The 20579-nt window shown below is 49.5% G+C and overlaps 1 protein-coding gene across 1 annotated transcript in view; it reads left to right on the top strand.

The window, feature by feature from the left end:
* The window catches only part of LOC149334694 (thiopurine S-methyltransferase-like), a 68807-nt gene that overhangs the window by 4663 nt on the left and 43565 nt on the right, over positions 1-20579 (top strand). The window contains exon 2 of the mRNA XM_089557981.1: positions 1250-1357. Within this exon, the coding sequence (XP_089414107.1) occupies positions 1250-1357 (108 nt within the window). The remainder of the gene's footprint in view (positions 1-1249; positions 1358-20579) is intronic.

Genomic DNA, 20579 nt, shown 5'->3' on the forward strand with positions numbered 1-20579 from the left:
TTCCTTATGAAATTTGATGGAAGTATCACTGGCACAATCATTTCTTTTCTTGCTTATAAACTAGCAGGGGTTTAACTGCGGAAACCAATGTGTGACGCGTGAAAGTGCGGTGACGTATATAGGGATGCCACATGCAACACCAAAGCAAAGAAGTTTGCACAAATCCAGAAGCCCTGAACTACTTTTTTGGGGGTGGCCCGGGACAAAATTTTGGAAATGATCCGGGGCAAGTTTAGAGGTTCCCATCGTGTCGGCCATGTTCAAGTCGGCTAAGGACAAATTTTGTGGTTGGCCAGAGCCAAATTCTTGCCGCTTGACGTCGCAGTTGTTATGGCAACGAGCGATGCACAAGCAAGATGTTTTCTGTGCTCTGACAATCATACGAGTGCTTGCGCACTATCAGCCTCAGCAAGCTCACGTGCCGTCTGGTCACGATTTCGGTTAAAAGTTTTGTTCTTGCCAGCAATGTCTGGCAAAGGTTATCACGCGCAGCCAAAAGTCACGCGCCATAGTGTAAGGGTAAACTACACCTACTTCGCTCCATTATCAAAAAATGGTGCCCTCTTGGATGTTTTTTCTGATATCGCCCCGTTCGGCCTTTGTAAACGTTCTCATAGGCCAAGTTGGATTTCGTATAAAACCTTAGCCGAACACGTGACGAACTGAGAGGATTGACGGTTCATGCGTTTTCGCACGCTCCATCCTCCGAAGATAACCCGGGGGCAGGATGAGGCCTACCTGCGGGGTGCAGAGAATAGCAGCGGCTCATCGTAAAGATTGGCTACAGTCATTGTGCTCTTGACGTAAATGTTTGCGTTGCGCAGTCCCGTGCTTATAAATGTATAAAGGCGCCCTCAGAATCAACATGGATGACAGAAAGCGCGGTCTGGACTACCGCCAGCGCCGCGAAGTGACATAAGAAAGAACATTAATTTCCTAGTGGCTTTGGGGCATGGCTGACTGCTGCTTCTTCGTTCCGTTATCTCAGAACGGACACCACATTCGGAGACATATAAAGGCATTCCGGTCCTTTTATCTCTGTCAGAATTTGCCAGCCCCGCATGAGAACGCAATTGCCAGACGTGGCATCTGTCGGACGCGGTCATCCGGTGCTTTGAGCAGGAAAGGCATACACAGTTGCGTAAGCGATTTCCATGCACTAGTTGCGATTCCCTCAAGAAGAAGCCTGTGGTAAGGCATTCTTTGTCCTCTTTGATTTCGGCAAATTATATGCTTTCTGGTGTTTCAGGCGTCTATCCAGCTGCAAGATGTCCCTTTGCGAGTACTCTGGTAGGAAATACTGGACGCATCGCTGGTCCAACGACATCATTCCTTTTCACAGGGATTTCCTACACCCGTGAGTTTACAACTGCAAGTTAACCGGCGCACTAAGACGCCCCTTCTAAACTGAACTTCTCTGGCGTGTTGCATGTGGGACCTCTTCTCGTCGACGTCGTTTCTGCGCGTAAGAAATCAAAGGCTTGTCATTTCCTTGCTCGAGAGTTGACAGGAGGCAAATAATAAAAGCCACTAAAAGTTTTGGTCGCATGAAGCAGTCGGTGCGTTCGAAACCAAATCTGCAGGGGCTGACAGCTACATTAGCAACGTGTCCTTGTCCCTGTCAGCTAATGAACAGGAATTGCTTGAGCTATCGAATTAACTTTGCTCCGTTTTGTTGTGTAGACTTGCTTGTGTTGATTCTTGTTTCTGTTTTTCTTCCTTTTCTTCTGTTTTCTTTCTCCTTTGATCTTTGTGTGCGGCACTTGTGTACAGTCGCCAGTAAAAACGATTAGCACTAGTGACGCACTACTGGAGCCGCAGGTAGCAGTTCTCGACGCTGCGGTTACCAACATGCCGATAACATAAATGCTAGGTGTGTTCCCAAAGCACGGCTCTGCTCCAGCAGCACGGAGCAATTATTCCCGCTACGGTGACGTCATTGCACTAATATTTTTTGCTCGTGAATGTACCCTCTGTATAAAAGAAATCCTGCTCCACCCAAAAATCAGCTGTAAGTTCGCGCTCTGTGTTGTGTCTTCATTCCGTTTAATTGCTCCTAAAATTTTCCCGTATTTCTCCAAGACCTAAAATTTGTTTCCAGCATAGTCCCTATCATGTTACTAAGAGCTCATCACAAGAGGGACAGATGGCCGGCCAATACATGAGAAGACCAAACATTCTTTGCCATTGTTAAAAGTAATCAAGCGGCTGAAATAATGCACCAAAATATGCAGTTGTATACACCTGTTCAGCATTCTTGAGCATTTTGCGCCGTTTGTTTAGCGACAGTATAAGGAAGACAGTATACGCGTAATTTTATACAATTTGAACAGAGGGAGCCGCAGCACCAGAGGACGATAGAGGGAGACACAAAAATTTGGTACTGGCATATACAACATTTAATTAAAACTTACCATAGCATTCATGCTAACGATAATCAAACGTAATACTTAGTTTTTCTGTTTAAAAAAACCATCATGAAGAAATGAAATTCCCATTTGTTTCCAACACGGTCCCAAGAGTTCGCATCACAGGTGTTACAGCACTTTTCCTCTGTTCGGATTCCGGAAATGTTTCTGATCGGCATACATGGAGCGGACAGCACACAAGGGACGGTGAAGAGAACCACAAAAACCAGTTCCGGTAATTTTGCACTAATTTATTTTCTAGAAAGAACAACGGCCATTATGATACAGGAGGTAAGAACCAGATAGTGAAAAATAGCCAGGCGTGCTGGGGCTATTTTTCTTTATCGTGGCAACCTGTGTTGCATGATAGTTGATGCTTGCACCTACAATGAAGTATTTAACAAAACACGGCTCTGAGTCACACATTTTGTAGTCAATAGGTAAGTGAGGTTTTTCGGTCTGAGAAAATCGACAAGCCAAAACTAAACCAAATTATTTCAAATGAGTCATATCTTCCGGATGTACAGATCAAAATGAGCCCCATTAATTTATCAGAGCCTCCCTTGTCAGGTTCAGCCTCATACCTTCCACTGTTTTGCGTGTGGCTTAATTTATTTTTTCTATAGCGATACTCCGAGGTTGAGTGTATAGGCTATGAAGAGATCGGCGGCTGATCCGAGCCGAGAAGACGATAACTAAAGCACCTCTAGCCCCTTCGCCTAGGAAGCAGGGATGCCCCTTTAGGACGTTGAACTCTAAAGTTTTAAGGCGAAAGCCTTTAATGCCTCATCGTTGTAAGCAGCAGTTGTCGACAGAAAATGTCACGCTTTTCAATTGGTCGAAACGGCCGTGACGTCACAGTGCGCGAATTTCAAACGGGGCCAATTGTATTTTGCCTAGTAACCATGCAACCAATTGAAGGGATCGTATAGTGATGCTCCAAGTAAGTGGGACTGAGCTTAGTTAATTGCTTACTTAACCAATTAGCCTAGTTAACCTTTCTAGTCAGACCAGATAAACAAATAAAAACGAGTAGGAAATTGGTCGAGCTCGGGAATCGAACCCCAGTCTTCGGCGTGCGAGACGAGCATGCTATCGACTCTGCCATGCCAGCTCGATGGTTTGGAATGAACAAAGGCGCGTCTAGTGAATACGGTGTCTTCGCTCACTCTCATCCTCCTCCTTTCCCTTCCGGCGAGGTTTAGGTGTCCACCGAGATATGAGAGAGATACATTTCCTTTCCTCAAAAACCAATTTACCGACGAGCGAGGCGCAGAACCGAATGCGCGATGGCGTTCTGTGGACTCACTGGCAGCGTTGCAAGACGCTGTCGCGTTCCACTCTTAGAGGCGAAGCTTAACATCTTAACCACACATCAGTAACCACACTTAAGGTAAAAAAAGTGCCCCCTTGAATTTTGACGGGTGTCCACCGAGATATCCACACCGTGGCTGTCCACAGTTCTTTCCTCAAATACAATTTTCATTTCCTTCATTACGGGCCCTCTTTGTCTTCTTTCACTCCCACTTCCTCCCTTCCACCGAGATGACAGAGAATTCCTGCGCTATTTCCTTTCCTCAAAAAGCGTTGCGTTTAAAGGGCAAGGCATCGCGCCGAACGGGTGGTGGCGTTCCGTGGACTGCCTGCCAGCGCTACAACACGCTGTCGCGTTCCACACCTAAAGGCGAAGCTTAAGGGTCATTAATAAGCACTTAATTAATATTCAGGCATTAATCAATAATGAACCATTAATTAGTGATTTGTCATCACAGTAATTAGTACTCAATTATATGTGACGCCACCAGTTCCACTGAAGTAGTCAAAGTGGTGCGGAAAACGCTTTCGCCTCTACGCACTTTAGACAGCCAAAGTGGCCCCTGAATTTTTTAATTGGGCTAGTGGGTGTCGGCTCCGTAAATTCCTTATTATAAAGGAAATGGCAGGCGCAGGCCGTAAACGACAACTAGTTATGAATTTATCATGCTACATGAAAGTGTAATCATGTCCAGGTGACGTACTTTTTTCCAAGGCTACTTTTTCTCTTCTGAAGTGGGAACACGAGAAAAAAAAGTTCCGTAAGCGCTTCTCGTAAAAGCATCCAATCAGCATTTCCTTGCTTGTGTAGGTGATGCACACAAAGCGCTCCTTTAATTACAACATTTACAACATAGTGAATGTTGTAATTGTTGTTCTCTCCACTTCCAGCATAATCATTTTAAGCATTATCTTCGTAACCAGAGTTTACATTAGCACTGTAAATATTGCGTTTTTGCATGAAAACTGGGTTAGATATTACGGGTGACATCTTAAAAACATAGATGCATAGTTGAGAAGGTGGTATTGACTAAGCTATTTTCTTAATATTTACGAACTTTGTGAGTCACAGTTCCTCTGACTTAGATCTAGAGCATATCATATAACAGAATGGACCGCACAAAGGTTTATGCGGATAAGAATCGTTGCCTTTATTTTGGTTACTGTTTAGGTAAATTTCGTTTATCTCGAAAAACAGCTGAAATTACTTGCTCTAAATGCTTCATGCAATTTCTATGTTCGATGGAGCTGTCGTTTAGGCTCTGGCCTGTGTGACCTATGCGTACTTTCACACTAGAAAAATACAGCGTAATTTATTTGGGGGTGCCCTGCCCCAGGGTTTTCATAAATGCTCGATCGTAGGCAAGAACTCATATCAGCAAAAAAGCAGCACATTCTGCCACATTGAAATAAAATTTCGTCAGCAGTCCGTCTATCTCCCTCTAGCAAAACGAGCTGGCCTTCCGAGCTCTTACCAATAAATGATCCTTGTCGAGTACCCACGTTATCGTCTGTTTTATTATCCTTAGTTTTTTCCACTATTCCTACGTGCTGCCGCACACTGGCCGCGCTTTAAGGAGCCGCCAAAGGAGTGCTCTACGCACTCGATGTCCCTAGGCTGCATTTGAGGTAAGCGTCGCTTTCAGGGTGAGGAAACCACTTTCGATGGCGGCATGCTGGATCCCATTCTCCGTTCGGCTGCATTGAGCGCGATGGAGCGCCAGGCCGTTTGGGAAAGAAAACTGCCTCTACCGCGCAGTATTTCGCCAATTCTATCTTCCTCCAAAGCAGCGTGGCACCAGAAATTGTTTAAACAGTGAATCACTCACTTACGCTAATGTACATCATCTTTAGCAGCTAATGTGTGGACTAACTCGGCACCTTGAGAACAGTAGTTACATGCTCATAACACGCTTAACATGTTTCCGTGCACTTTATTGAGGCGGATGCCGTGCATATTCAGTACTTTTCTACCATTCAAGATTGCTTATTACGAGCTACAGTTGCATATTCACCAAAGCCAGCTTCAGACAGCTTCTGATTCCCCATGCAATCAATTACAATAAGTCATCTTTGACGGCTGCTAATTTCAGCAGTTATGAAGATGCCAAGTTAAAGTTACGCATTATGCGCCATTTTTCTGGGGCGCTACCATCTTGCATTCGCAGCACCGCTTATGAACTGAGCGCTATCGTCGCCATGTTGGAATGAGAGATCACGCACGTGTGCATTCGCACGTGGGTCAACGACAACTATTTTCTTTATAGTGTGATTTAATTTCGGTGCTGCAGTGCGCATGATGGGAAAATGATTGATTCAGTTTGTGTAACGCTCGCTGAGACATGCCCGGACCTTCGGGTAGCAACTAAGCTACAAACCTCGTCGAATCTCAACAGTGCGTCGGTTGTGCCTGCATTTAGCATTGGATGTCAGTGACAACTCATTGCTTTGAATGGCTTTCAAGATTGACATATTCCGATTGTACACTGTGCGAAGAAAAAGCTCGACAAGCCTGCTGCGACTTTAGAGATGGACATTCGCTCGGAACGGGCTCTTTTGTTTCTCATCGAACGTGTGCGCACGGAAGCTTGCGCAAACTCAGCGTACTCCCACCCTCAGTGCATACGTCTTCGGAATTATACTTAGTTCGTCTTAAGAATTTGCTTTTATATTTCACACCAATCATAACTGCGGCTGTGGATTAATCATGGCCGATCCACTACTCGTGGTTCCGTTCTTACGACTATTGCGTTGCTTTATTAGTCGTTAGGCAATACTGCGATCGTAAGATTGAATACTTTTGGATAAAAACAGTTGCTATGAATAGTTGCGTGGAAACACGCCAGTCACATTTAAATATGGCTTCGCCGTTTTGCTCTGGTGAGTTCAGCCCGCAAAAATCGAGACCAGATTAGACTACTGCGTAATCAAAGTACAACAAGCCAGCGTTCGTCGACCGCCCTTTTCGTCTTTTCGTCTTTTTGTCGGCACATCAGCTTCCCTGTGCACGCGTCGCCGTGCAACTTACACTTGAGTAAAATTGGATTTCAAGGTAGAAGTTTCCGCTTAAAAATATAAACTTAGTAAACATAGGTAAAAAAGTAACGACCCCTTTCATTCGTACCCAGTATGAAAAATTGGCGTCGTGTTTAAGAAAGTTTGTCCCTTTCCCATCGACGAAGCCTTCTGAGCAGACGCGAGATGACGATGAAGGCTAGAATTCTTTCCTGTTAATGTCTGCAATCCAAAGTAGTTCCTGCTCTTTGTCCTCCGGAAATCGATGCAGCTTAAAAGGCCTGCCACCACAGTGCCGGCGTGGCTGGTCATGAGCTTCGCATGTGTCTATTTCCATTTTTCTTTTTGCTTTCAGTAGTTGCTTCCCATGACGAAGCAATGGTTCACAGTTTATCCCGAGTTCGTTGTCATGGAACTAAACGCACAAAAGAGGAAAAACGCCTCAAAAATGCGTCAAGTGCCAAGCTATCACACTGAAAAAATATAGCGCGTGCACCGCCGATCGCACAGGCCGGAGAGGAGGACGGCAGTCGGCGCGCTGTCGACGACCTGGGTGCGGGGCGAAGACGGAAAATGGTGCATACCTCAGCCTCCTGCAAAAATTGTTCTGAAGTGCAAGAGTTTCGCATGCCTTACTTCGCATAATTCTGAGTTGTTTGTTTGTTTCCTGCCGCCTCTCTTTACCTGCGATTCCCGTGCACTTGTTATGCGTCCGCTGCCCCGAGCAGAGTAATATAACCGCTGTTTTTCTAGCGTGGGAAAAACACCCGGGAACTCAATAGCCCCACTTAGCATAGATCTCCGACTACTTCACTGTAGTGGAAAAAAAAGCGCAAACTAAGACAGAAAACACAGAAAAGAGGGGAGACACTACAAGCGCTGACTCGCAACTAAGGTTTATTAGAAAGAACAGAACGGAATATATACGATAACCACCCACGACTGCGTACGTCATAACAGATTACGTGCAAGGCGTGAAAGATGATCTAAACAGGAGCAGCGCGCGTGTGCACCCGGTTATTTAACTACCTAAATTCCAAATCTGACAAGGCCACTGAAGGATCACTGACGCACCGTTTGCCTTTTTCTCGAATAAAGAACGCTTGCATCAGCTCCCGGGTTACCTTATCTTGATGGCAAAAAAGCACATTAGTTTCCGGAAAAAGGGGTGTGCATTTGCAAACCCGACAGTGTGCGGGAAGGTTGTCTCGCGAGTGACTGCCGAGTAAGTTGCGGTGCTCAAAGAGCCTTACATTTACACAGCGCCCCGTCTGCCCGATATACTCTTTACCGCAAGACAGTGGCAAACGATATACAACACCCTTATTGCAAGGAGTGAAAGGCGCCACATGTTTTGTTGTACCGGCCTTGCGATTCTTGTGGACACCAGCCGCCAGTTTTTTGTCCACTTGTGGGCAAATTGCAGCGAGCTTCTTAGGAGCCGAGAACACCACCCTAACATCGTACCTCTTTGCCACGCTCTTTAACCCATGGGAAAGCCGGTGAGCGTACGGAATGACAGCCGGCCTACGGCGCTCACTGTCAACACGGCCTCTTCCGTTGGCCCCTGTCTTAACCCACCTCAGAACTTTTTCTCCTGGCCTGGAGATGACGTGGTCGGGAAAACCACTACTTTTCAATCGTACCACTTGCTCTGACACACTTTCCGCAACACGGTGGTGGCACGACCTAGATGTGGCGGCCTTAAGGCACGAAACGGCGATACCGTCCTTGATCAGTTTTGAGTGCCCTGACTCATAACCGAGGAGTGGCTTGACGGTGCGCGGGCGATACATCCAGCAAAGGTGTCCCGGAGTAGCTCTCAAAGATATGTCAAGAAAGCGTAGCTCGTTGAAAACAGAAACCTCCGTAGTAAAACTTAGACTACGGCCGAACTGACTGAACACCCTCAGAACATCAGCCATTTTCGCTGCAGGGTCAGACCCTTCCACGATGACTAAAAAATCATCCACGTATCTGAAAGCCCTCAAGAACAATCCCGTCGAGGCCGCAGCTACCTTCCTATCCATGTCGCTCAGAAAAATGCTGCTAAGCACAGGTGCAACCCTCGACCCAATGCACACACCTGCCTTCTGTAGAAAAAATGAACCGTTCCATCCGATGACCGTCGATTTAAGGTAAAAAGACAAGATTTCGCAAAACGTGTCAATGGACACGCCGCATTTGCTTATAAAGCTGACTGCATCATTGTCATCGGTGATGCACGCTTGAACGCTTTTCATCAGTTCATTATGCGGCAACGAGTAAAAAAATGGCTGAGGCTTAACTTGGTTAAGCCTGGAGAATGCGAAGCATCATCGTGTCGCGTAATTTGGAGGCGCACAACCACAGCGACGGCGCGAGGTGGGCCCCCGTTTCTCCACTGTCGTGACGTCATCGTGTCACGTGGTGTGACGTCATGTATCACGTGATTTGGAGGCGCACAACCACAGCGACGGCGCGAAGTGGGCTCCCGTTTCTCTACTGTCGTGACGTCATCGTGTCAGGTGGTGTGACGTCATGTATCACGTGATTTGGAGGCGCATAACCACAGTGAAGGGCTGAAGTGGTAGCTAAAGTAGTATGCTTCGCATAAAAGGTCCTCAATATCAATGCTAAACATGCCGCACGTTCCCGGATTGTCGTGCATCAACACTTCAGCCTATGCTCCAGAGTTCGGCACCAGAAAGGGATCAGGCACTTTTAGAGACGACAAGTGCGACTGCAGATATCCTGCAACAGCATACTGCCAAGTGTTCTTCTCCGTCACAATGGAACGAAACAGTGAGCCCTGCTTATGGGTCTTGGCAGTGAAAAAAGGCTCTAACTCGAAGAAAAGCGTTCAAGCGTTCAAGGACTTTAATGTAGATATAACGACAAGCGGGAATTTCTTACCATTTATGCCGGAGAACATCCCGTTTCTCTCACTCGTAACGGCTCCCACAGCTGGGAGGGGGCGCTGCGAGCGCGCGGAGCGAGAGGGCGTGCAGCGCGTCGGCTCCCCCAACTTTGGGCTGGAGTCACGGAATTTCGACCGGAACCCCGTCAACACAGCCGCGTCTGTCTTCGCGAAGTCGACACTACCTGTGGATACCACTCGCATGCACGTGGGGTAAAATTTAGGCTTTTAGGGCCGATCCTCACTTGCGTTTCGTGGCGACGACGCTAGGCCTAACGCCTACGCCTACGCCGACGCCCGGCCGTGAGTGAGCCGCCCATCCGCGTCAAGATAGCTGCTCAAAACGTACAACGCGTCTACGACCCGGACGCCATGGCCGGCTGCGAGGTTCCTTCAACTCCAACGCCTGAGAGCCCGGATTCTGCGCCCATTGAGAACTTGAGGCTCTTCAAAACTAGTGGAACTCCGCTCCCGCAAGCGGAACGCCGCCTCCAAGAAAGTGGACGCCACGTTGGCAGGCCGCTCAACACGGCACAACGCTGCCGCGCGCGCCGCAGAGCTTCACGGCGGGGCCCAATCTAAGACCGCACCCTATTGGAAACCTAAACCTCTTCCGCGACTTCATCCAGAAGACATCGTCATCATCCTGAAGACCCGGCTGACCGTCGCTCTCAAGGATGTGTACCAACATGGCGAGCTGGGAGCAACGTTCGCGGCCTACCTGGGCGCCAAGGCAGCAGCATCCCTCAGCCTGCTCCCCACATGGGAGCAAAACCTGATCGTCGCAGGCACCCAAGAGCCGCACGTCGCGGACAAGCTTCTGCGGCACTTTGAACTAACATCACCGCAGGGCCGGCTCGCCATGTGCGGCGAGTTGAAACTCACTGGTGACGTCAGCCGCGGCGTCATCACCGCGGCCAAGCACGACACCAGTGGGTCCCTCCAAAACAAGATCCAGTGGCGTGCTGGAGAGCTTGCCGATATCCACAAGGCTGGCAAATCAGACGTCGCGGCGCTCACCTTCGTGCGAAAAGTGGTGCCGCGGTATGTGTATTATAACTCCTGACTCTTGTGCGTGCGTACAAGAAAACCATCCCAGCCTGCGTGCAGTGTGGCACTGTGGGCCACTGGGCAGACACCTGCCCCTGCCCGGAAGAAAAGTGTGGCCTGTGGTGCCAAACAGTGGCGACCGTCGACGGGGTCAAGACGCCGCATGAATGTACTCTGTCCTGTGCAGTCTGTGGGCAAGCCCACGCTACTAACTCTCGCGACTGCAAGGGAAAATTCCGGCAGCTCAAGGTGCCCGGCCCCAAGACTAAACGCCTAGAGCTCCCAAAAAAAATGGCTGAGGCTTAGCTAAGGTTAAGCCTAGTCAGATGCGAAGCATATTGATGGCTTTATTCTTCAGTTGTTCTTCATCGGTCTCTGTGGCACGCTGAAGCTTTCGCTTCTCGTTCAAATCAGCCCTGCTTCTAGGCGGCATCCCAACACCTGGCCGCCTCGTAAGTGCCCGGAGAGCGAGGCAAGCTCAGCTTTATACCGCTGCTGTAGCGTCACGTGGTCAGCTGCAGCGCCTCTGATGTGGAGCCTCCACCGCCGCGGCCGACCGCGCGAGCCGGCAGCCCATCTCTCCTCTGCTGTGACATCATGTTGTCACGTGGTGTCACGTGGTCACGCTAAAGGTCAATGGTAGCTCTACCGCCGCGCTCGACGGGCTGTAGTGTAGCTCTAGTAATATGCTTCGCATAAAACCAGTGACCTGGCAAGCAGCCAAGTCACCCGAAATCAGGTGCCGGTGGCGGAACGCCGCGTGGTGCTCACGGCACCGATCAGAAAACATGGTCACCTTCCTCACCGTTGGTGAAGTCAGTGCCTGGGAAGAAGACGGCGCCCCCACCGCCCAGTGGCAGGGAACCTGGCCACTTCACGGCCCTCAAGACAATTGGCGCTGCCAGCGCCCGGGCATCAGCGCCTCAACACGACAAACTGCAGGTGAGCAGCTGGGCTGAGATCGCCTCCTCCTCCTCCCATCGCCCCTCCTCCCCCGTAACCGTCTCCGCACTCGACGCGGATTACAAAAAACAGATAGACGTGCTCCGGGCACAGAATGAGCTTTTGCTCAACAAAATTCAAAATCTAGAGTAAAAATTGGCGTCCGCCGCACCGAGCCTGCAGAACTCGGACGCAATCGAGAGCGACGCGGAGATCTCGCCTGCCCTCGTGACAGCCATCCCTGCGACGGAGGAGCGCTTAACCTCTAAATTCTGATCTATGATCGAGACCTCCATGAACCCGATCTTGACCATGGTCAAATCTGCCGTCCCCGCGGTGGTCTCAAAACACATCTCGGCCAACCACCTCATCCTCCGTCGGACGGGGCCCATTAGGGACGTATCCCGTCCTTTGAAATTCAGCCGTCTGATTATTGATTCGGACAATGAGGACAGCTGCCCCGCTCCTTAAGTCATCACCCCCTTGATGGCGCAAGTAGCTGGCTCTAGGGCAGCCAATCTCTCCTCTTCCTCCCCTCCCAAGAATTTTAAATCATGTCGAGACACCTTAATCAAAGGAGTTCCGCCATCTCCAGTTCGGCCATGTCAACTTTAATAATACAATAGTACTGTAGAGGCTTTAAAGACCTCACTAAGCAGGCCAATTTCCGCCTCTATCTTGGAACCTTCGAGTCCCAACCAGCCGTGGTTGCCCTCCAGGAGCCAGGCCTGGGCGCCACACTTTCAAATTACACCACGTTCCAAGAGGATCCCGCGTCTTGTCTCCTCGTTCACAAAGCCTACACAGCCAACTTAGATGATCTCAGCCTCCAGCTTAAGTATTCCTATGTAATGGTGACCATCCTACCACTCCGCCGCAGTGACCCGCCGTTGCATATACTCAACGTGTACTGCTCTCCCAAACTCATGCGAGTGACTTTTGCGGACCTTTTTAGCCGCGCGCTAAGAGTAGCGGGTCGCGATCCCCTACTAATTGTGTAGGGTTAGAGAGCGGGCTAGTTGGTGATCCATTACATATAAATAACAGCGCAAAAAAGCAAGACACACGACGAAGAACGGGGACACACAAGCGCTTGTGTGTCCCCGTTCTTCGTCGTGTGTCTGGCTTTTTTGCGCTGTTATTTATAAGCTACTAATTGTGGGCGACTTGAACGCTCCCAGTCATCTGTGGGGGTATCGCAAGGAAGAGACGCGCGGACATAAGCTGGCGGAACTTGCGTCCACGTTGGGCCTCACCCTCCACACGGACCCCGTCCACCCAACAGGGCTAGGAAACTCCGTGACACGGGATACGTGTCCGAACGTAACCTTCACTCGCAACATACGACACGCAGACTGGCTGAACACGGAGGAGACCCTCGGTAGCGACCACGGCATCCTTAGCACTACACTAAGCACACGCCCCCTCAAGCGTCCCAGAACACAAACCCGTATCCCAGATTGGACGAAATTCAGGCAGAATTTTGACTCCCTTGGTAATACACCACCATGGTCCCAACAGGTGTTGGCACACATTTTCTCGCATGAAACTAAGATCCAGCTCTCAGAGGCGGTCACGGACGTGGATAACCACCTTCTACACCTCTGGGAAACCCGTCGTAGCCTCGTCCGCCGTTGGCGACGCCAGAAACAAAAAATTGAGGGGAGCACTTTGTTGACCTAAAGTGCGGTAAGGCGGAAGCCTTTGGCGCGGGGTTGCTGCTTGTGTCACTGATGTGTGGTTATGTTACTTCGCCTCTGGGTGGAACGCGACAGCGTCTTGCAACGCTGCCAGGGAGTCCACAGAACGCCATCGCCCGTTCGGGTGTACACCTTGCTCGTCGGTAAATTGGTTTTTGAGGAAAGGAAGTGCATCTGTCTCGCGTATATCGATGGACACCTGAACCTCGCCGTAAGGGAAGGGAGGACGATGGGAGTGAACGAAGACACCGTATTCACTAGACGCGCCTTTGTTCATTATAAACCATCGAGCTGGCATGGCGGACTGGTAGCGTGCTCGTCTCGCATTCTGGAGACCCAGGTTCGATTCCACAACTCGACCAATTTTCTACTAGATTTTATTTATTTATCTGGTCTGACTAGAAAGGTTAATATTATTTAGGCTAATTGGTTAATTAACTAACTAAACTCAGAACCATTTACTTGGAGCATCGCTATACCATCCCTTTAATTGGTTGCATGGTTACTAGCCAAAGTACAACTGGCCCCGTTTGAAATTCGCGCACTGTGACGTCCGGATCATTTCGACGAATTGAAAAGCGTGAAATTTCTGTCGACAACTTTTGCTTACAACGATGAGGCATTAAAGGCTTCCGCCTGAATAGGAAGCTTAAAGCTCAAATTGCCGAGCTTACCCAGAAAGCGGCAGAGTACGCGGCCCAACTCGCCGACTCCAACTGGGTAGATAGATGCAACACGGCCACGCGACAAATGTCCAGCCGCAACACGTGGCGTCTCTTTGGAGCCCTAATCGACCCAACCGAAACACGAACCGAAACACAAAAATATTTCCAGCGAGCCATGCACGCTTTCCCTGGCAGCACAGCTCAACTGGCACAGAAACTTCGCGACCGGTATCTGTGTACAGCCCAAGACCCCCGTGGATCTGGGTACCCTTATGCAGGCAAGGAGAACACGGAGCTGGATCAACGCTTTCCAGCTCCATGATCTGCGGGTGGCTCTTGCCAAAATGAAACGGGGCACTGCGCCAGGAAGGGATAAGGTCACCGTCAAGCTTTTGAGGAACCTGGCCGACTTGGCTTAAAAGTCCCTCGTCGGCGGCATCAATGCAATTTGGCGCGGGGACACCCCCCGGCCAATTGACTGGAAAACAGCTCTGGTCACTTTTATTCCTAAAACAAGCAAGCCAATTGACACAGATAACCTTCGCCCCTTCTCTCTCGCCTCTAGTGTGGGCAAACTAATGGAGACGATGGTGCGGGATAGGTTATCTGCATATCTTGAACACAAACATGTCTTTGCGAGCACCATGTTCAGATTCCGCCCACACAGATCCGCACAAGATATCCTCCTGCAACTAAATCGGGAAGTCTTTGACCCCCTCGAATGCCCCCATAATGACCAGGTAGTAGTCGCCTTGGATCTTAAAGGGGCATTTGACAATGTAACACACGAGATCATACTCACTAACCTAAGCCAGACCGACTTTGGCCTGAACACATTCCAATACATATGCCAATTTTCAATGGATCGTCAATCCTAAATCCACATCCAAGATAGAGAGCATGGTCCTTAGCTACTCGGCACGCGGGGAAACCCCCAAGGGGCGGTACTTTCCCCGCTGCTCTTCAATCTGGCTATGATGCACTTGCAGGCAGAGCTGGATGGTGTCGCAGGCGTGCAGCGCGCCCTGTACGCCGATGACATTATCCTTTTGGCCACGCAGGGCAGCACAGGGGACTTTGAAACCAGCCTGCAAACAGCGGCGACGATAGTAGACCGCTACGCCCGCCTACAATGTTCCCGTCAAAAATCGGAATTTGTGCACCTCCGCCAATCACAGAAGTGCACCAATAAAACCTATCTTTCTCTTGAGAGTGGTCCCATACGCGAAAGTGACGAGATACAGGTACTAGGACTCTAGATCCACAAACACAGCCGGCCAGACACTACATTGGCCAAACTCCGAAAAGTCTGGGACCAGGTGGGCCGCATGGTCCGCCGGGTTTCCAACAAACGCGGGGGGTTACGAAGTAAGGATGCCTTGCGGCTGGCAAACGCCTTTGTAACCAGTCGAATTCTCTGTTCGACTCCTTATCTCCACCTACGGAAACAAGAGGAGGATGCGCTTGAGGTCATCCTTTGCAAAATTATTAAGCGTGCCCTTCACCTCCCCGCCACTACTTCAAACAGCCGGCTTATGGCTCTTGGTGTGGTGAATACTTTCCGGGAGCTCCGGGAGGCGCACCTTACAAACCAGTACAAGCGCTTGCCGCTAACAGAGTCGGGTCGCCGCCTTCTTGCTCAACTCTAGATCCAACACACCCATCCAATGGAAGACAGGTTTCACATCCCAGAACTGTGGAAACGTGCTCTCCATGTGCGGCCTCTTCCAGCAAACATGTCACACGAAGACCATAATAGTCGGCACCTGGCACGAGCGGAAGCGCTAGCCCGACATTATGGCAACAAAACAGGTGGATATAAGAGGATGCCTCCGGTCCTCACCACGGGGGATGGTACACGGTCGCGGTGGTTCACAACAGCAACACAGTGAACGGCCTCACCTTCAGAGCCAGCAGTGCAACACAAGCAGAAGAGGTCACGGTTGCTCTCGCGGCCTCACATTCCGATTGAAAATACATAATCACAGACTCGCGAGGGGCCTGTCGGAACGTTGAAGAAGGCTGCACTCCCTTCCTAGCCTATCGAATCTACCAAAATTCAATACGGGATATGGACCCCGCACACCGTTGCCTTATATGGGCCCCTGCTCATCATCAGGGGTTGGCAGGAAACAAGGCAGCAGACGCAGCCACCCGCGCGCTCTCTCACTGGGCTGTTTTCTCGTCCCCACCCGAACAGGAACCCGATTTTAATCCGGTCTATAAGTTCAAAGATATTACAACCTACTATCAAAATAGTCATCGCCTTTACCCTAGCCCATGTAAAGGCCTGAAGAACGCGGATGAGCGGCTCCTTCTCCGTCTTCTCAACAATACATAGCTGTGCCCGGCAGCACTGTAACATTTTGACTCCTCCTTTAACGGCAGCTGCCCACACTGTAGTGCACTGTCATCTGACACCTGTCACATGATGTCGGCCTGCCCCTCCAACCCGCTATTCCCCTCATCTTCAACCCCACCCGGGAGGACTGGGAGGATACCCTGCTCGGCTGCCACGACTAAGGACCTCCATCTAGCGTTTGTAAGGATGGGTTTCTTACGGGCTGATCCAAACATACCTCCTGTCCCTTCTTAATAAATGTTTTCGTTACCACCACCCACCCACAGCTATGACAACCTTGCGAGATACTTGCGCAGACCTCGTCTTTGAGAACCAGTGATTGGTGCAGCAAGTCGAGCATATATCCATCTAATTCTCCGTCCAGAAAGCTTCCTTCATGACAATCAAGAACTGTTAGTGGAAAGTTTCTTGAAGAAGGAATATGTGTGAAAAATGACAAGGTGTCTGTAATTGTACAAACATGTCTCGCTCGAATTCTTTGCCTCAATTTATCGAAAAGCTGAAACAGCTTATGAGCTGCGCTTAAATTTCGCATTAGGAAGTAACGTAGTCGTCGGAAATTTGTTCCCTATATGTGGTATTATTTCCTCCCTTCTCGTATTGCTTTTGAACGAACCACTTTTGGCGAAAAAAATAGGTCCTTTCGCTGGCACCAACAGTAAATCCGGCATGTGTGTTTCTGGGTAGGCATAACGGCTTTCTTTTATAGGCATATAGGCTTTCTTTTTTTTTTCCTCTCTTGATGACAGCAGCAGGGATGAGAGCTTGTCTGGCGTTTTCACTTGTGCGTGTCCTTCTGCGCTCTTACCGTCAAACGTAGTTTGCTAAGTAGCCCAGATCCATACCTTAATGAGAGATTATTTTGCCCCGCGACTATCGAGTGAGGCGGGAAACCAGCGCCTCTTATCAACTGGAGCAGGCGGTCCCGAGGAAGCAAGGAAAGCGGACTGTGTTGCTCCCAAATTGTTTGTTAGCTTAGTCTGGCAGGGCGAAGTGGCTATCAGGGCATGATTTTTTTACGTTTCTTGGTGGTGATAAGTCGCTTTTAATGGTTTTAATTCATGTTTCGAAAAAAAAACGTTCTAGTTAAATTTGTCCTGGAATTAGGCTCAACAATGATTTACCAAAACGCCATCATCCATGTGCGTGTGGTCAACACCGTCCAGAAGGAACGTCAATCGCCTGCATGATTTTCTTGCGGAACAGGCCACTAAGGAACTAGTTGAGAAAATATAAGAATTTAGTTTTAACCGCGCCTTCAGCTGTTCATCCTAGGGAAGTGGGACGACGTACCATTTGGAAGAGACTTTTGCCACTTCTGGGCGGAATACTGCTCATATAGTACCATAATAAGACGAAGGGATGCCGGAGAATGTGGAAAAGTAGGTGCTAAGTACGGAAAAATAATTATTATTGCCAAGTACAACAATCGCGCTGCTGACATACTCTGGAAACGTGATGCCTTGTTAATAGTGCTTGTGTACAAACAACAAATGCAGCATAATTCTGCCGAATTCAGCGACCATGATACTCTAAATTATGGCTACCAAGGAAGACCCAACAATCGCTGTACTATTTCAGTGCAGCCAGTGCCTGCAGAATACAGCAGTGCGTCATAACATTTCTGCAACAGGGCATTTCTGTTGCCGGGCCAGTTGGTACATGATCTCACCGTAAAACAGCGCGCGTACACGGGACGAAGAAAGAAGACACGCACAAACACGGCGCTGAACTTACAACTGCATGGTTTATTGCATTGCTCGCAATAAATACCGGAAAGGAATACAAAAAACAAAAAACCAAAGGAAGGCGAGGAAGATATCCTCCTGTCGCATCGTGTCGTCAATGGTTATTCCAGATATTTAATCTCTTTTCTTTTCAGTGCCATCGATGGAGTGCTAACGCATGACGCGCCTTTCCTATCTATGATGAATGCTTCATATAGTTCACGTTTGTGTTGATGACTATACCGCCTCAAAATCTGGCTTCGTCCAAGGTTAGGTGTGCAATGACAGGCAGATACGTGTTTTGCCAGCGTGCTGCCGTATCCCGTGCGGATGTTAATGGCGTGCTCTCGTAGACGGTCGTTTATGCAGCGTCCACTTTGGCCCACATAAGATGCGCCGCATGACAGCGGTATCTCGTAGATTACATCCGTGTCACAGGTGGTGAACATTTTTTCATGTTTCTTACTGCACCGCGCTGGTTTTGGGGCATCTTCGTTCACCATTCTGCAAAGCATATTGAGCTTTCTGGGTGCGGTTAGGATCAAATTCACTCCAGCACGCCCTACTATCTTCAGCGCTGTGTGTGTGCATGTCTTCTTTCTTCGTCCCGTGTAAGCGCGCTGTTTTACGGTGAGATCATAACATTTCAATTTTCATGTAGTCGGAGTGACTACGGCATGTACAAAACGAACTCAAATGCTCCAGAACATTACTGTCACTAGCCAAGCAACTATCTATTGCCTATTTATACTTCAGTCGCATTATTGCAGTAGTCACACAACCGCAGAGAGACCACAGAAAACGCGCCACATGCATTCGCACGCAGCACGCGACTGGCGCGTGGGACCAAGCTTGCCACCCCGAGGGGGAAGCGGCGGCGCGGTGCGGTACAAAGCGTGTCCGCAAACTGAAAGTGGAGGCAAGCGAACATCAAGGCACCCTTGATGTTCCTAGAGTCGCTCGGAAATTTTAGAGTATCGCATTCCTATTCCTCGCGCCGCCGTGCTTACAACGAATACAACCACCGCGGCCCAATGTTGCCAACAGAAATTTTATTAAATGGGAAGGTCTCAGGGAGCTTTGTCTCTCCGAAAGAAAAAAAAACGATAAAACTACACCGAGTATTGTCGCCCAAGGGCGACCACAAGGAATATTATATTAAACGACACAACCACAATTATCACGTGCGGTAGTCCAATGTTTTCTGTACGGTTGCGTTGACTTCCCGCACGCGCACGGCACACACGGCAAAGTCGCACACAGCGCTGCTCTACCACTGACTAGTACAAGAGAAGACCCTCGCACGTACGGCTGCCGATGACGAGATGAATCTTGCTGACTACCACCGTAGGAACTGATGTTCGCACAGTGCCACCAAGTCCACGCATGCGTGCTGAAATAGGTGAGCACGCAGACGCTATAATAGAGGATTCATGGTCCTTTGTGGTCGGCCTTGACAAACTGCCACTCCTCGCTGGCGCACCACTGACTAGTACAAGAGAAGACCCTCGCACGTACGGCTGCCGATGACGAGATGAATCTTGCTGACTACCACCGTAGGAACTGATGTTCGCACAGTGCCACCAAGTCCACGCATGCGTGCTGAAATAGGTGAGCACGCAGACGCTATAAGAGAGGATTCATGGTCCTTTGTGGTCGGCCTTGACAAACTGCCACTCCTCGCTGGCGCACCACTGACTAGTACAAGAGAAGACCCTCGCACGTACGGCTGCCGATGACGAGATGAATCTTGCTGACTACCACCGTAGGAACTGATGTTCGCACAGTGCCACCAAGTCCACGCATGCGTGCTGAAATAGGTGAGCACGCAGACGCTATAATAGAGGATTCATGGTCCTTTTTGGTCGGCCTTGACAAACTGCCACTCCTCGCTGGCGCACCACTGACTAGTACAAGAGAAGACCCTCGCACGTACGGCTGCCGATAACGAGATGAATCTTTGACTACCACCGTAGGAACTGATGTTCGCACAGTGCCACCAAGTCCACGCATGCGTGCTGAAATAGGTGAGCACGCAGACGCTATAATAGAGGATTCATGGTCCTTTGTGGTCGGCCTTGACAAACTGCCACTCCTCGCTGGCGCACCACTGACTAGTACAAGAGAAGACCCTCGCACGTACGGCTGCCGATAACGAGATGAATCTTTGACTACCACCGTAGGAACTGATGTTCGCACAGTGCCACCAAGTCCACGCATGCGTGCTGAAATAGGTGAGCACGCAGACGCTATAATAGAGGATTCATGGTCCTTTGTGGTCGGCCTTGACAAACTGCCACTCCTCGCTGGCGCACCACTGACTAGTACAAGAGAAGACCCTCGCACGTACGGCTGCCGATAACGAGATGAATCTCTGACTACCACCGTAGGAATTGATGTTCGCACAGTGCCACCAAGTCCACGCATGCGTGCTGAAATAGGTGAGCACGCAGACGCTATAATAGAGGATTCATGGTCCTTTGTAGTCGGCCTTGAC

This window comes from Amblyomma mixtum, chromosome 8 (genome assembly GCF_055824585.1).
Source record: "Amblyomma mixtum isolate Tamu chromosome 8, ASM5582458v1, whole genome shotgun sequence".
NCBI classification, from domain to species: domain Eukaryota; kingdom Metazoa; phylum Arthropoda; class Arachnida; order Ixodida; family Ixodidae; genus Amblyomma; species Amblyomma mixtum.